General features: G+C 31.5%; 1 protein-coding gene across 1 annotated transcript; it reads right to left on the bottom strand.

Annotated features, from left to right (window-relative positions):
• Window positions 1–361: 361 nt before the first annotated feature.
• LOC132724795 (uncharacterized) lies at window positions 362–16,089 on the bottom strand. The gene is made up of 10 exons (XM_060709759.1): window positions 15,953–16,089; window positions 15,461–15,517; window positions 10,298–10,348; window positions 8,547–8,594; window positions 6,451–6,522; window positions 5,127–5,210; window positions 3,851–3,901; window positions 3,172–3,243; window positions 1,861–1,935; window positions 362–411 (listed from the first exon to the last, which is right to left on the bottom strand). The coding sequence occupies exons 1-10, from the start codon at window positions 15,966–15,968 to the stop codon at window positions 362–364; spliced, it is 576 nt and encodes a 191-aa protein (XP_060565742.1). The 5' UTR covers window positions 15,969–16,089.
• Window positions 16,090–19,062: the final 2,973 nt, after the last annotated feature.

Below are 19,062 nucleotides of genomic sequence, written 5' to 3' on the forward strand. Positions count from 1 at the left end.
CATTTCCTATTATAATTAATTTCAAATATCAATAGTCTAGGAAAGTTTTGTACTAAAACAAATATAATTGACATAAAACATAAACAAGAAACATGCGATGTTCACGCTCGTTTGTTAGATAATCATTTTAACCCGCCAAAACTAAATGAATAAAAATACAAAAATCGGCAAAACTAAAAAAATACCGCTGTCAGAAGTGTGCCCCTTGTATATCGAACTTTACTTGTAAGAGAAAAAACTTTCATTAGAATAGATAAACCATATTATGAGTAGATGATGTTAACAAAATTTTATACACATACATTAAGACATTATTATATAAAAGTTTAATTTCAGCAAGTTACTAAACGAAATATTGTTTTTAACCTTTTGTGCATGTGCAGACATTTTCATGTCCTTTGGAAAATGTTTCTGAAATAAAAACAAGCCAGGTTTTATTGATCTTTACACATGCAAACAAATACCATAAAGCATGGCAAGGTTCGTTTCTTTTTCTTATATTTACACTGAACAGGCAAAACAACTTAGTTACCTCACCCCCTCCCCACCGCATATTGTGAGAATATGGGAAATACCATGAAGCAAAACTCCATGTTTTTTTATCAAAATTTGATGAATATCATTTGCATATCATGCACATTGGCCAAACCCAGCACACGATTTGGAGAACATATACATTGTACTTCTCAATTTGATGAATTTTGTTTTAAGGGCATTTAGTTTCGAAAGTGACATGTTATACAGGTGTGTTAGATATTTTTGAAAACTAATGAAATTATGCATGGGTAAATCAAATGTAATCTTTAGTTAGATTTGCTTGAAAGTTATTTCATTTTTGTTAAATTTTGCTATGATGTTTATAAGATGTGTTCAGTGTACAGCCTGTACCTATGAGATCATATTAAGTTGAAATTATTCAACAATGATTCACATATAATTCGTTAACTTATAACCATATTTCTAAGAATTCAAAGGATAAAAAGCTATAAAATCAACGTAATTGGATTGTAGGTATTCGAGGTGGAGGTGATAAATTAATGACATTTAATAGTTAAATATGACAATTAAAACCTTTTAATATGATTAAATAATAAAGTTTACATATGTTATTTAAATGAACTCCGCTGAGATCCAAAGCCATAAAAATATATCATTTTAATTTCTTACATAGATCAGCTAGGGCAATTAAAACGAACTAAAAAAAACCACAAAAATAATTAAGTAATATACTCAAAAATGAAATTAAAATCGTATTTTTGTGCATTTTTGAGACAGTTTGAGTGAAAAGCGTTGTAATACTGTTTAATTTTGGGTCATTTTTTCACATTTAGAGTAATTATTCTGGAAAACGGAGTGAACGAATAATCTGAAATACATGTAGACTAACAGGAGAGAAACAGTTTACAAGTAGATTATCAGTGATAAAAGGCAGTGGCTTAGATGTGGACAGAATTTGTTTTGTTGTTATTGGAATAAAAGTGTGAAAAAATGAAATATAATGATTTTTTTAATTACATTTCTTTGGATTTTATGACTTTCATGAGAAAGATATAGTTACGCATTTTATGAAGAAATTGCGAGAAACTTGTGACAAATATTTTAATTTAAAAATGGAAAGTGTTAATTCTCAACTTAAATCATATTGTCAGTCAGATTAATAATCTAACCCTACAGTCAAATGTAACATTGATTCAGTAGTTCATTATCAGTCATGTCATGTCACAAACCCCTCACAGTGATTACCTCCCTTGGCAGAATCTCTGTACTGATAACGGGAGATCACTGTGTAGGAGATTTGTCATGTCAGTGAAGTTCTTATAATATAGAAATATTTAAGTATTGTATTATAAAGAAACATACGAGCAAGGTGCAGGATAATTTCCGTCTGGGCATCTACTCCAAGAATGTTCCTGATGTCCCTCAGATGTGTCCAAACTGAAAATCATATGGTCATGTCTCACATAGATATAAATAATTAAATAACGTGCAATATGTTACTGTAGGTAAAGATAAAATAGATGAATAAATAAATAGATAGAAAGATAGATAGATAAATAAAAATATAAATAAATATAATTCAATTCAAATAAATAAATAAATAAATAAATAAATACAATTCAATTAAATAAATGAATAAATTCAAATAAATAAATAAAAGATAAAGAAATAAAATTCAATAAAATAAATAAATAGATTTAAATAAATAAATAAATAAACAAATAAATAAATAAGTAAATAAACAAATAAATGAAAATAAATAAACAAATAAATACATAATAAATAGATAAATAAAATTCAAATAAATAAAAAAATAGATGAATAAAATTCAAATAAATAAATAGAAAAATAAAGAAATAAATTTAAAAAAAAATGAATGACTGAATGAATGAATGTATAGTAAACATATCTGGTTCGTCAGAATCATAAATATGTGTACTTTTAGCGTTGATGATTGAATACCACCCAAGCCGGTACTACGGATCACTAGAGATGTTGCGTTTTCCATTATTTTTATGAGCAGACCCAATGAAACCGAGAAAGTTTGCATATGTTGTCAAGGGAACAATTCCTTACTGAATTATTAGCTATAGCAAGTTTGCAAAATTTATATACATGTTCACTACTAAGCAAAGATTTACCCTTAACCTGCTCGATCTTTAATGAACTTGTCTTGCATCTATTTTGGAACTGGTTATTATCAATTTTAGGGATATCGAAATTAAACAATTTATGCTAGCTAGCCAATGGTCTGGCCAGACTGCATAGATGTGTACGCTGGTCTGGTACTATACCGGTGGCAAAGGCTAAATGACTTCCGGCTTTACCAGGTCAAAGCAGCAAGCCTCCAGATTCATGCTCATTTTCGTGAAAATCTTAAAAAACGTATTTAAAAGAAAAATATTATGAAAGAAATATATGCTCTGACAAGAAATATTCACACAGATTGAAAAAAAAGCTTTATGGAGAATTACTCTAATTACATATTATTATTAATTATTCTTAATGTATAATATGAAAATGAAAAATAACAAAACACCATGTATTTCAACCTTTATTATTATACTAAATGTACGACTATTTAATATTTGTATAATCGAAGCACTGGTAACCATTATTAACATATTAACGCAAATACGTTCCCCCGTAAATCTATGATAAAACAAAACATACCGTGACTATTAGACTGGCATTGAGACTTTGCATGTGTCTGGCCTAATCGCAGATAAAAGTAATTGTACAAGTCTGAAATATATCAATGATAGAGACGGTATGAAAATATACTACGCTCATCTTTTGGTAATATACTTTTATGTCAGAAAATTATCTAAATCCATAAAAACTCATGGTTGAGTTTATCTAACTTGAAAAAGAGAATGCATGTTTCGGAAGCCGCATTCCTTTTAATTAAGTTAATTTTGCCCTTTCTTAAAAAAAATACCCTGACAGTTGTTAAATGACAATATGTTTAAAGATATATATTCTGTGTTATATTGCATCGTCTCTGTGTGTACTCAAAGGATCTTTATTTTACATTTATAAATACATGTAGCAATTACAATGTATTAGTATTTTCGAACATCAAATTTGAGCATAATAAATCTTTAATGTAGCGCATACTGCAATAATAAATATTTTTGCTTCGTTATACATGCACATCGAACGCAGCTTAACCTCGAACTTGTCATTAAATATTACATTTTTGACATTAAATGTCACAAAATTGCCGTAATTTTTTTCAACGGCCGTTTACGTTTAAATGATTTAAATTGATCCCGAGTTGGCAAGTTGAGTTTTTCCCCAATCAACCAGAAGAAAATAAATGATATGATTTGATTGAAAACAAACTTACATTCACAATTTGAATTGTGTCTCACGCAGGCCCAATAATTATCGTGATTGTCTGAAATAGTAAAAAATTACGATGATAACATAATATTATATTGATCGTGATTGTCGTAGTTAAAATTGTCGATGATAACGTAAACATCAGGCCCAATATTGATCGTGATTGTCCGAAATAGTAAAATTTTACGATGATAAAGTAAACTTAACGCCCAATAGTGATCGTGATTGTCTGAAATAGTAAAAATGTTCGATGATAACGTAAACATAACACCCAATAGTGATCGTGATTGTCTGAAATAGTAAAAATGTTCGACGATAACGTAAACTTAACGCCCAATAGTGATCGTGATTGTCTGAAATAGTAAAAATGTTCGATGATAACGAAAACATAACACCCAATAGTGATCGTGATTGTCTGAAATAGTAAAAATGTTCGATGATAACGAAAACATAACACCCAATAGTGATCGTGATTGTCTGAAATAGTAAAAATGTTCGATGATAACGTAAACTTAACGCCCAATAGTGATCTTGATTGTCCGAAATAGTAAAATTGTTCTTTGATAACGTAAACTTAACGTCCAATATTGATCCTGATTGTCTGAAATCGTCGTTTCCGATGATAACGAAAACATATCCCCAATATTGATCGTGATTGTCTGAAATAGTGAAATTTTTCGATGATAACGTAAACTTTACGCCAAATATTGGTCGTGATTGTCTGAAATAGTTAAAACTACTGTAAAAACATAAACTTATACGCTTTAAAGCTACTTCTGCCACATAGAACGGGTCTAAAACATCAACATAATTTGTTTACAGTAATTAAATATTCATAGAAGTTAAATTTTCAGTTTCCATTAGATAACTGTGACCTTACGGTTTTTATGTTTTCACATGCACAGATATTTTCACATCCGTTAACATGTAGCGAGTAAGACAGAGTGATTCAAGTAGAACCTACTATTTAAACTGGATTACCAAGATATTTTCTTCTTTTTTATCTTCTTAAGGACATAATTTCCTATGATACATTGTGCAGCAATTGATTGCAGGATAAAACAAAACATACCCAACGCACGATTGTCTAACCCGCAACAACTGATCTACTTGCAACCAGTTAACGGATGTGTTTATAATTCATGTCAATATCTACAAATTAAATAGTATCAACGGTTTAAAGTTACTGTAATTTAAACATTGCACGTACTTGATTTAGATAATTTTTATCAGACTTCTAACATAATTAATATATCTGAGTAAAAAATTAAAACGCTTACGTCCTATACTGTGCACGTGCTCCCGGTCAAACTTATGTGAACAATGACATCCAGTTCCATCAATATTGTGACTTTCGACGTACCCTGTAATGATAAAACACATTTAATACATGAACAATACTTGAAGTGGAAACGGAATATCACTTTTACTTGCTTGTCCATATTACATGGAACTACGAAGAGAAAATTTACCTAAATACTACTGCTTTTGGGCAAATGTACAGAAATTTAAAATGTTAATGAATAACTCATAACAGAATGTTATATAAAGAAATTATTTAAATTTATTTGCTATGCAACTTTAGCTAGAGAAACAACTGGTAGCTAATTCCAACTATTTTCAAACATTAATCATTATAGTTTTAATATTTATTTCATGACTGTGATATTATATATGTGATATTACTTTTCCCGTATTTAGATGTTTTATGCATTTGCTAATATGTTTATATGTATGTATAAACGCCATTATTTTTTTGGCAATATACATTATGTTTGTTCCTTAATGAAATCTTGAATCTTGATCTAACATTATTTATGATACTAAAGCAGGTTTAATCAAATCCATGGCCACAGCTACAAATGTTAATCGTTAATATGCAAGTTTGTAAAGCCTATTAACGGCTACGCTAGAAAACAAATTTCCGTTCATTTTTTATTTAACATTTTCTGTTTTATTGGTGCCATTCCGTATTTCTTTACAATCCGTACACTCCGTTTTAAACACCTGGGCAATTATTCTTTAGCAGAGATTCCCTTAGCGGAATGCCTTGCCGATTATTACTGTGATACAACGTGACACACTGGACACATTAATAAACTTAACTGTTAATGATGACATTGGATACATTCATCGTATTTATGGTCTTACAATGCTTGTGATATCAGTTGATACATTTATGGTCTGAAACTGTTAAAGGTATCACTGTATATATTTGTGGTCTTGAATTGTACAAGGTATCATTGAATTAATGTATGGTCTGAAATTGTTGAAGATATCGCTAGATATATTTGTGGTCTTCAGTTATTTATGTTATCACTGGTCATATTTGTGGTCTTAAAATGTTAATGGTATAATTGAATCTATTTATGGTCTGAAATTTTTTAAGATATCACTTAAAATATTTTTAGTTTCCCTTTAGTTTCCAATTGTTATCAGGTCTTAAAATGTTCATGGGTCAATGTATACATCTATGGTTGTAACTTGTTCAGATAATTATGACAAGATAAATTTTTGGTTTTTATTTGTTGACATATGTGTGGTTTTAAGATGTTCATGGTATCAATGGATACAATTATCGTCTTAAATTGATAATGATATTACCAGCTGCTATGGTGATTAGTTGTCGTAGACAGGTATGGCTTTTGTAATGTAGAGGGGTCAACATCTGCCAAACTGTAATAAAATGTAAACAGTATTACAACCCTTTATTTTATAAAAGTATGGAATAACGCACATTATTACCGAGAAATCCATATTCTTATAATTCTTTATAAATGTCACTCATGTGTTTAAGTAATAGAGCTTCGAAAAACGAGGCTATCTGATTTGTACGAGGGGCGGAAAAATAAAAATACTTTCCCTGTTGTCACAACATGAAACACCAATGAACAAACATCTGAATATGATCTTTTTAGCGCTTTCCCTTTCATCACAACAAGTTAACCCCAGACAAAATGAGCCAATCAATGAGCATGCTCTGGAGTGCAGGTAACTAATGCACACTGTGCATGGACATGTATAGGATTTAACTCTAACACAGTTTTAACAGAAAGGTCTCCAAACAATGATAAAATCATGTCTTTATAATGGATAAAGAGCATGTTAGATATTAAACAACTGCAGGAGTAGCGCTGAACATGCAGTTATGCGTCGTAAAGGTAGCAAAATGTAAACAAAGTAGTATTTTGACTTCCATTCACTATGATTATACCCATTGCTAACAGAGTAAAATAAGTAACCGATAGTTGTATTATAGTTTTGGGACATTTCTGTTGAAAATGTGCCAGAGTAAATCGTATATGATATATGCACATTGCGTTAAATGGAGTGCAGGTATTGGTTACCCGCACTCATGAGCATGCCCATTGATTGGCTAATTTTTGCTGTGGTTTACTTATTGTGACGGCACATAAAGGAAAGGCGACAGAAATATCATATTCAGATGCTCGTTTATTGGTTACTTTTTTCTGTGGTTTCATATTGTGACAACAGAGAACGTGCTTTTATGTTTGACTATGATACAAAAGAGGAATAACATCAAAACACTCCGCAATCTGATTCATACTCGGGGGCTACGCGCCCTCGTACAAATCAGATAGCTTCGTGTCTCGATGCTCTTTCTATTACTTGTATCACAGTTTAGAGATCTTTCCATATTTAAACTGAATACCCATGCATATGCTTTAACAGGTGTGCAGGTATCAGTAACCTGCATTTTGGTTACCGCGCTATCTGTCGGGGACAAATATAGAGCATGATCGTTAATTGGCTGATTTTTTCTGGGTTTTACTCATTTTGACGACAGGGAAAGGGATAACAATAGAACAGTCATATTCAGATGCTCGTTCTCTGGTTACTTTTTTCTATGGTTTTATATTGTGACAACAGGGAACGTGTTTTGATCTATGTGTAAGATACGTTAAACTAACATCAAAACACTCTGTTTCATACACAGAGACTATGCCTCCCCTCCCTCCGACAGCCCTGTGTTTCAATGCTCTTTCGATTATGTAATCTGCATGGCAAATTTTTAAATTGTTACAAGATAACGAAAAATAGAAAGTTTTTAAGAGATAAAATTGGCAGCGTTCATGAGGCATAATGTACAACTTTCAAGAAACTTTATCACCAGCCATCACAACAAGTTACAAGTCCTAGTCACGCTGTGAAGCTTTAATGATATGATTACTATAAAAAATATCGCCGTTTTTTTATTATAAACGAAAAGAGTGAAATAAAGTTCTATGTTGTTTCAGTGATATTGATAAACACAAAGAACAAATATTAAACACTATGAATTTTAACAATTGACAGATATAAGTAAAGCAGCGTTCTCGCCTTTTTTCAGTGCTTGATAGTGAACAAAACTCTGTAACATAAAGAAATTTATACGTTCAAAAAGGCGATATAATTCTGTCAAAATTCATGTAAGAATTATGGGTCTAGCACATTGACGTTATATGATGCTCTATAAAAGAGAGTTAAGTTTCAACACATTCATTCAGTAATTTTGGAGGTACCAACTTGCAGGAGTAAAACTTAACAAAAGTGTGACGGCTGCACCGACTCCTGGGCAAGTATACAGCTCTCCTTTTCTATGAATGGTCAGGCTAAAAAATAAAAGACCACAAAGAAACTTTGTAAACCATACAAAATAATAGAATATTTCAAATAACAATAGAAACATACATACATACTTTGGGTATCACTTATGCACGGGTTATGTTGTAATGTTTTTATAAGATCTGAAATAAAAATATAAGCAACATGTTTTACTGTATACAATAATGATTCTTCCCACTTTAACTGATACTGAATATCTCGCACAAAATTTTGCAACAAGTACTACTGGTATTTATTTATTTAGGTAAGATCAAACTAATATCATATTGACTTTAGTTAAAATTTGACTTTTTATCTTTAAAAAAAAATCAGCACTTGTTATTATAATTAACGAGTTAAGAAAAGAAAATTAAAGGAGTATAGTATTCTACAACGGGGGATGACGGAGAACAAAGGACTAATCCCATTTTAATTAAATTTTAAATGAAAGATAATTGTATACTTTTACAGTACCCTAAATATTCGTTTTAAAGCCAATGCCTTTAATACTTTTTTACTCTTTTTTTATTTATTGTGCCGTTGAACATAGCTATACATCTATATATCTAAATAGACTGTAATATAAATAAGATATAAATTTCCTGTTTTAACCCTTTCCCCCATGAGGATATTGTGAAAAATGGCCGTTTTCACTGAAAAGCCTCCTGTTACAAGTTCAAACTGCTATGAAACTATGAAAAATGCTTCAATACTAATCAAACTTGGCACAAATGTTGACTGGACCATTGTCTTTGTAACGACATGCTCAGTCTTAAATTTCCTGTTACCATGGCAACGAGGGGACATCTCAAAATTGCCAAAAATCACTATTTTGCCTCGATTTTTTCCATCAAAATTTATTTCAAAGTGCTGCAACTGCTCAAGGGATTGAGATAGAGTCAAAGGCTTTTCAGCGTTGGTTAAACGTTACATTATGATCGACCTGGGGTCATTTTTAGCCTCTCACAAGTCCAAAATTTTCTTGGCGATGAGGGGGACTCCGCCCCCCTTCAAACCCCCCTAACAGAAGGGGGCACATCCCACTTCTGGTAACCCCCTGATGTATCTTTTGGATGGGAGGCGGCGCCGAAAAAGTGCTCAATTTTTTAAGCAGCATTTCTCAAACGAAAACTTATGTTTGGGGCCCAAATAGGACATTTTTTCACTATTTGAGGTCTAAAAAAAGGGGGGGGGGGGTGTCAAAAGTGCGTTGCTTCGCGTATATATGTGGTAAAGGGTTAAATTTAGTACTATTGTAAATATTTTTCTTAACATGATTCACAACAGTAAATGTTACTTTAGTTGATTCTGTTTTTTTTCAATTCCTTCAGTTGAAAAACAAGGAAATATTTTTCACGAAACAAACTAATCTTGTTGATAAAATGTAGAATACAAATACTGTACATACATTATAATTATAATGAATTCGTGTTTTTACAGTATGTCTTTATGCAAAACAGGATGAAAATATGAAAGTTCTGATAGAAGAACTGGTACTGCAATTATGAATCAAAATTTAATACTGATAAGGATGACAAGTAGTGGTATTTAAGTATTATACCCATTGCATGGCCGAGTGGTTAACGTATTGGACAAGTAATCTAATGATCGCTAGACGGTTGGGTTCAAACCGTGTCACGGGCAAGTCGTTGTTGACTTGAGCATGAAACTTTTCATTCATTACACAGTACTGGTTGGTACCAGGAACGGGTTTGAAAGTGTGTCTATAAGCTTATAACTTCCTAAACAATCGAACCAATATAAATTCTGTATAAACAAAGTACTATACAGATGATTGCCTATTTTTCACATTCGACGAATAAAAGACTAAGGTAATATAGCTTACTGTTGTATTCAGGGAAGTGGTCACATGACTCTGAACTGTGGGGTGAGCCAACTGATACATGAAAAAAACAAATGCTTTATATAAAACATCAGAAAAAACAAAACAAATATGACGTCCGCTTAATTGTATTAATGCTCAATTTTAAAAGAACATGTTATCGAGAAAAATATTTGGAGAAACAGATTTTTCAAATAAGAGAAACATTGTTTAAAAAACTGATTTGATAAGATTATTCAAAATGAAAATTATTGAAAAATAGCAGTTTCCATTTTATTTTCGATTCGATTCATTTTTAACAACACTAGAAATGTGTCCATAGGACACGGCTGCCCCACACGCCACTGTTATGTCAACCTTATGACTCTAGGTCAAATAGTTTTTGTGCCACAACTAAAATCTTTTACTAAGTAAAGGGCAAGAACTTTACAAATACTGAATAAATCCACAAGCAAACCACAAAGCTGATAAGTACACATGCTGACAAACATTTTTGTAAACTTTCAGGCCTACAAGTCAAAAAAAATTTGAGCTATGCATGAACAAGTTGAAAATTGCAAATTTATACTACTGTAAGTCAAGGGCAATAACTCTTACAAACCTGAAAAAAAATCTACATGTAAAGTCCCAGGTGCATAGTTTCACAGTGATTTTGATCATTATTCCTGTAATTTAGTGATGTTGATCATTATTCCTATAAAGTTTGTTGATTCTTATTCAATCACTCAAGAAACAAATAGCACAACATCATGGAACGGTTTTACTAAGTCAAGGGCAATATCTCTACAAATAAATCCACAAGCGTAACCCAAGGTGCACAACTTCATATGCTGAGCAACATTCCCGTAAGGTTGTATGACTCTACGTAATATCCTTTTTGAGTTACATGCGACACGTTGAAAATTGTATTTTTTTTCTAAGTCAATGGCAATTACTATAACAATACTCAACAAGAAAAGCATTGATGCAAAGCATCAAAGGGCGTTCAAGCAAGAAATGCAGCAGGTGAAGATGAACTTGTAGATACATGATGACAAGATATTCTTATAAACTTTTCAATGGTTAATTGGTTTTGACCAGAATTGTATATCAATTATGAATGAACGGACGAAAGACATTGTTCATTATTTACTTTGATTGGCATGCTAGATATTAGAATTTTACTTGTTATTTCTTTATGATCGTGGTTATTAATATCAACGGATATACATTTATACAATCATTTATAATCCATATGTGTAACGCATGATCAATACCACACTTGTGTAATTGTCCCTGCTTATGTTATCACTATTAGCAAATACCCCCTCTAAAGGTATCTGCTCACACTAATTAAGTAACAAAATGACACTGGTTATATAACCATATTGATTATGTTGAGCATGATTGTTTTATTATATAATAATTGTAATATCTTTTTTAATAAAAAGTACAGATTTTATGAATGGTGTTCTCTTTTCTTTTCTTTTTTTTTGTGTTTTATGTGCCTTTTTAATAATGAGTTTTTACGTTTACTACTATTTTTTGCCATTTCATTTGGAAAACTTGTTCCGGTTAGGTGGTTTCCTGCTTACATCTGTTGGTGCATGATTGAACGGGGAACCAGCTGCAATCGTGCTAATCGCAACTTTTCGGCCTTTTTCGTCACTCTTCGGATTAATGATAATAGCTGATGTAGTTCCGATTGCAATCGTGACAATTCGGGCGATTCCGTCATACTGCGGAATCAGACGAAGTACTATTACGGAAATCTAAGCTATTTTAGTTACTTCGGTAATCTCAGTTTGTTTATATAAATAGGATTTCTATTTTTACTCGATTTATCGGTTTAAACCGTAATCAATTATAAACGAAATTGTTCCGTTTCAATTGTTTTTCAAGACGCAAAAGTTAGTTTCTTTTATAATTGTTTTTTTGTCTGTATTAGATTTTATACAATAGAGAATGGTGACTGTAGTATTCCGTCTTCAAAGGGTGGTCCTGCATGATCGAGTTATATTTAGATCTACTGAACGCAATTCAACTTCTTGGTGAGGTAATGTAAAAATAGCCCATGCATATCATTAACCTTGCCACGTGCTGATCTACAGATAGCGCATCGTATTTTTGAACGTGCAACATAGTTGATACATGCTTATTAATTGGTACCACATAACGAAGTATTTTTGTGCATTTACTTGTCTATAAAGCAAACGAATGATTTCTCTGCGAAAAAGGGGAAATGAAATGTGCACACTTGTTTCACTTCAGTATGATAGATAAATCTCCACGTTTTACGATTGAACATTTTCTTTATTAGTTTTATACAATAGAGAATAGATTTCAAATCGTTTTGACAAAAAATGTTCGTTTTTCCAATAAATAAATAAATAAATAAATCCTTTATGATATACAAATACCATAATTCAAAAAGAAATTGTGATAATAAATTGAAACCAAAAATAGATTTATATCTATAAATAGATTTTCGGAATATTTAGGTCATCAACTCATTCCCTGCGGTCTGGAGGCCGCAGGGTATTGGTACGCGTTTAACTTTTGAGGCATGGAGGAGCACGTGACCTGTTTTCGGTACATGGACGAGCATGTGATCTGTAAACTGTACACGATTGTTTTATTGACCTTTTCGAAAATCTGGCTAAATACCGTTTGTCGGTACGTTACGGAATTACCTCTAGGGAAGTAGTCAGAATTATACCTAATTAAGAACAAAAAACTATAACGTGATATTTCTAATTTTCTATAATTATTTTACCGTTTAAGGTGGAAAAACTTGAATGATGTATTTGAAAATTATCATTGTTTCTTTAATATATGTATCTCAAATTTTACAAACAATAAATTGTTTATACTGAAAATCTACGAAATTAAAATATTCGTAGTGGCATCATGTATTTATAAAAGTAATTTGTTAAAAAGGTTTTACATGAAGATATTTTCTGCGTAAACTTGTGTGTTTACTTTATTATTATTATTTTTTTGCTTGGAATTATTCATAAATGGTAGGCCTATTTAATCATTTTCTTAAAATGAAATAATTGTTTTATGCTTGACCTTCTCCGGCCATCAACGGTCACCAGTTTCCAAAGATCTTCTTCTATATTGATCGATTATTGTCAACTATATTCCTGATACAAACGTTTATTTATTCCCCTCTCCCAAAACAATGTTGAAAATATTTAAATGAAATATCTTTATATCATTAAAAATGTTCCCCGCAGGAAACCATTTTACTTGTCATTCTATTTACAGCTTTCGGATACATGTACATAAATAACATACCATAATAACCCACTGTGTTCTACAAAATGATAAATAAATATACCCCGAAGAGCGCGATTTATTGACAGCAACGGTTATTTCATTTGAAAATGTTTGCATTGCGAAATTCTCCAGTTCGCTATTCATTGTACATATCGCGACATTTCAACTTAATTAATAATCAAGCATCCTCATACCGATCGGAATGATCGGCTTTTATTATGACCGACTAAAAGGCTCGGGAAGTTGCCGGCGCCCTTTCACAAAACCTGATTTCATTCCATAATGGGCGCTGCGCACACAAAAATACCCAGGTGTACAACTTTACATGCTGATCAACATTCCAGTAAAGTTTCATGACTCTAGGTCAAATTCTTTTTGAGTTACATACGACACAAGTTGAAAATTGCAAATTTTTACTAAATCAAGAGCAATAACTCTAAAATACTCAATAAATCCACACAAAAATACCCAAGTGCACAACTACACATGCTGATCATTTCTGTAAAGTTTCATGACTCTAGATCAAATACTTTTTGAGTTACGTGCGACACAAAAGAGAACGGACGGATGGACGGAAGGACGGATGTTCTCACAGGACAGTTATTATGTGGCTTCTTTATTGTTCTCCCTATTTAGAGGTTAATACTTCGTTGCTGCTCGCCATTATGCAATAATGGCCCGACGATGTGCATAATGGCCTAAGGGCCGCAGGCCCGAAGGAAATTATGGACTCAAGGGCCATTATCGCATAATGGCGAGCAGCAACCAAGTATTAACGTCTTTAATACCTATGTCCGAAATACGGCATTTAGACATCGCCGCTAATCTTGGTTGTCGCCCTTTCTAAGAAACGGTTAGTTGTCAATGTAAACAAATATCTATCATTCAATTTAACTCTTCGATTTACTTTGAAAACATGACAAAACAAAATAAATATGAGACAATGTTGTTTTATTGTTCTTTATATCGATAAATACTCTTTATATTTTTTGTGATAAGTTTTTTATGAACGTGTGTGCCTTCAAGAACTGTTTCTGAGACGATCAGTGTCAACGATCCTATCTGTTTTAAAATAAAATAGATCTACCGTCAAACTGAAATCATTTTTGGAAGTTCTGAGGGTCTTGTTTTGACTTGGAATGAGTTATTGTATTCTTTTCTTGAGTTTATAAATATTCAATGTTAAGCTTTGTTGATTGCGATTGATTACGTCATTTAAACTTAAAAGTTTGTGTGCAAGTGACTTTAGTTCATTCAACGTCAGCAGCCATCTTGAAAGTCGCTGAGAGTTGATGACGTCATTCTGTACGTGCGCTCATTCACTCGCCCATTATGGAAAAATAATGCCGAGTAGCAAGGCGGCCAAAATTGCATAATGACCTAGATCTTGCGGTTATGGCCCTGAAATACCCTAGATTTTGTTACTAAATATAGTAACATAGGTATTATTGTTCGTTTTAGCCGTACAAAAGAAAATAGCTACATAAAAGCATTACGGAATGAATGACATAAAAGAGAAAGAACATTACCTATTGTCCCTCTAGCCACATAATTACTGTCCTGTGAGTGCGGACGGACGGGCGGACAAATGACAAAAGTTAATCTAAATCCCTCCCTTAAAGTGGGGGCACAAAAAGGTCAAGTTGAATAATATGAACGTTAAGGTACCATTAAGCTTTTAAAGTGAATAAAAAGAACAAACAGTACACATAATACAAATCTTACATTCTTTTTTAAAATTCAATTGTTTGCTTGAACATTTCTTAACTTCTTGCTTAACAGCATTCACAATAGTAAGCTAAATGTAAAAATGATGGCAAAATTACTGTACTGTATTTTTAATGACTTTTTTTTGGCAGTTTCATGAAAAAGAATGTAAATTATCAAAACTGTCATACTTACAAATAAAAGCAGAAACGACATTATCGTTTCTAAGCACCAATGTTAAGATGCAACAACCTGAAATCACAGTAAAATAAACTATACAATACAGGTTATGATTCAAAAGTATAAACAACAACAACAGTACATGTAATAATAATAATAAATTATAATTGTAAACATATTTTTTCTATTATTACCTTTATTATAATATGATAATTAGGCGAGCATTAAGGGCGAGTATTTCCGTTACTTTTTCCACGGATGTCACCGGGCAAGCGATTTGAGAAACCATAAATATCGTTACTTTCACCACGAATTTCCCCAGCCGAACCTTTAGAACATTTAGCCATTTAAAATCAAACATAAAATCATCAAAATTTTAATATGTACCATATGACGTCAATTTAATATCAAATGGCATTAAGATATGCACTACAGTTTTTAATTGGCGTTGCGTGAGTATTAATTTTTAAAAGTTCTTTTTTAATTAAAGATCAAGTTAATACTTACAAATAAACCAGTTCATGTTCAAAATCCACTTAAACCTATTTTCTGCTATAAATAAAAAGAATGTCTCTCCTTTTATCAAATTGGGACAAAACAAAGATCTGGATCTAAATATGACAAAATGTCATGCGCAAACATGTTGACCTCAGTAATATAAAACGTCCGATAGCGGTTTGTGTATCTTGCTGTACACGTTCTAACAGACAACTTTAAGGTTTCCTTATTTAAAAAATTTAAATTATTTCGGCCGCCTGACTGAATAATAATAATAATAATTATTATTATTATTATTATTATTTTAATAATAACAATAGACAACAACAACACAAACAAAAACAGCTCAAAAGATCAGGACATATAGGAGCGACTGTTGATGATTTATCTTATATATATGTTACCGCGTTGATTTAGGTTTTTAAATGTGGCGTTCAATTAAATATTTTATGATTTCGTCCTTTTTTTATAAATTAACATTAAGTTATAATTTTAAGTCTGCGTCCTTTATAGTCCGCTATGAAACTTTAAATAGATTATATATAATTTCTTGACACATTTTGATGTACATATTTTCTTCTTTTAATTAATTAATATATAATAGAATTACATGTGTTTTAATTTTGAAAAACATAAACGTTTCAAAAACGTTTTATATGCATTAAATATATTCCACTCTTTGTTTCTAAATATAATCCTGGGGGCATTTGCAAATTATGGATTAATTTCTATTTTTATATACTTGTAATCTTGTGTAAAGGGGGTGGGGGTAGGGGGTGGAATATTTTCTTTAAAAAACTCCGTCTATGTATTTACTGTATCTACCAGGTGTACGTGTTTTTGTTTTATTAAAATTGTTATATGCATTCCATTTGTTTGTTTTGGATTCACTGCACATTAACACATAGCGGGCCATGATGCATGACAAATTTGTTAAACATATATCTCACTTGTTTTGTTTGGTCAGACTTTCATATTGGTTTTCCTATTTCTTACATTATGGGAAATGGTCCCTAATCCTACCTAAGAATTGAGTCTTCATGTTAAAGAGATTTTTTTTCAAGAAGAATGAATTGCTTAATACAATAAAATGATAATGCATAAAATGATCTTTTTATATAGGGGTAGCCGACCAAATGCTTTGCAAAATGACTTCAAATAGGATTACCCACCCCCTTTTTGATTGAAATTTTCTGCTGATCACAGGACTGACATACACCTTTTACAATCGGAACGTTCTCGGCTATCATCTATAATGACCTCGGAATTAATACGGATTGAAAGTAGTTCTACCACGTGGTTTCAGATGTAAACAAAAATAGAGAGCGTTATCTTCGATAATGTTAAACGAATGTATACATTTGACATCAGTGAAAAGTCTGGTTCAGTACAGTTATGATTGAGAATATGTCTGACAACGATTTTTAATTTAAATATGCCCACTGATGTACAATTTTAAACAAATCCGACTAAATGTCAACAGGTTGGCATTTTGTACTTTCGGTTTTTCAACCATAATAAAGAATATATAGATAATATATTGTATTATTTCATTTTTAAGTGGACGTTCACTTGATATATTGGAAATACGACTCCCCGCATAAAATTACTATTTGTTTACATGACTAGTTTCCTAGCGTAGGTTAGACCAAAATACCGTATCCGTTCTGTGTATTCATACAACTATTTTGTCCGAAAACTGACAGAAATGGCCGAAAAAGTGCGATTGACACTTTTTATAAATGCAAAAAAATCCAAGTCACAAATTGTCATAGACACTTAATGAAATATTTCATTTCCGTTAGAAAACAAACAGTGTTAGTTTCTAAATTAGTTTTATACTTAAAACATCATTTTTTCATCAAATCATCTCATGTCCCATTGAATCTTACGGTTTTCCCTGCTTTTTTTAATCAATCGCTGGCCATGTTAACAATACGAAAGTCTGATCATGCACGACTTTAGATTGAGATAATATTGTCATTACGTTAGATTTCTTAAACCAATTGCCCGTTTTGTGTCGAACCTTTAAAACCTTTCTGTTATACATCGGTTAAGTACGACGAGTAAATCGACGATTGTTTCCACATGCTTCTAGGCTTTCGCATCAATAATTATCGATACTCTAATTAGTGCGATGGAAACAAAAAACTGCTGTGATAGTTGCGTAACGTACAGTTTGTGACATCGGTTGCATCGAAATCTCAATTAGGAAAGGACGAAAATAAAGTGACTTGTCAAGTGATTTTTCTAGAAATATATTCGGTTATACAGGAATGAAAATAGTTAAATCTTAACAGCCATGCCGGTATTTAACAAGGAAAATAAAGTCAACATTTTTAGTTGCTTTGTACTTTCTAGTTTACGTATCATGTAAGTATCATTTAAAATTATCAGATCATGAAAACATATATATGAATAAGAACATTTATGATAGGTACAAAGATTTATATTCTGAACTATAATTATTCATAATTATAATAGAAAATCTTTGTCTCTTCCAAAGGGAGTTGCTCTACAACGGTTGTACTTAGTCAACATGTCAATTGTTGCTTGGATAAATTATATACCGATGACAATTCATTTATCAAACAATATAATATATCTAAAGTGTATTAAAGCCTTATAAGCATTTTATTATTATTATTATTATTATTATAAAAAGTTAAATCAGGTTGTTCCCATTATAATTCGGGTGATTCTCGAACATAAATTGTCTCTGTAATATAACACACATGAAAATTGTACTTAAACAGACACACTTTTCTGGGAAAAAAATATTATGCTACAAATTTAAGTATGGTTTTAACAATGTTGGTAAGATTTCGTGAATGTGCCAATCGCTGTAAAGGAACTATACAAAATATTTCTTTCATTTTATTTTATGAGTATTATTTACGAAATTCAAAAAGATAGAAAAAAAATGCAGAAAAATGCAGAAGACATTATAGCTTATTATTTTTTTAGACTTTAAGAAGGCCATTTTTTTAAATTTCAGCTGCTCAAGCCATTTACAGTCCTTTTAAAGAGACCGAGATAAGGAATGAGGCCATCTTAAATTCTTTTTTGATCCCGTATCTCGACCGGACTCTCAAACAAATGTCAAAGATCGGATTGAG

The sequence above is a fragment of the Ruditapes philippinarum genome, unplaced genomic scaffold (genome assembly GCF_026571515.1).
Source record: "Ruditapes philippinarum isolate M1 unplaced genomic scaffold, ASM2657151v2 ctg16167_1_1_1_1, whole genome shotgun sequence".
Taxonomy (NCBI): Eukaryota; Metazoa; Mollusca; class Bivalvia; order Venerida; family Veneridae; genus Ruditapes; species Ruditapes philippinarum.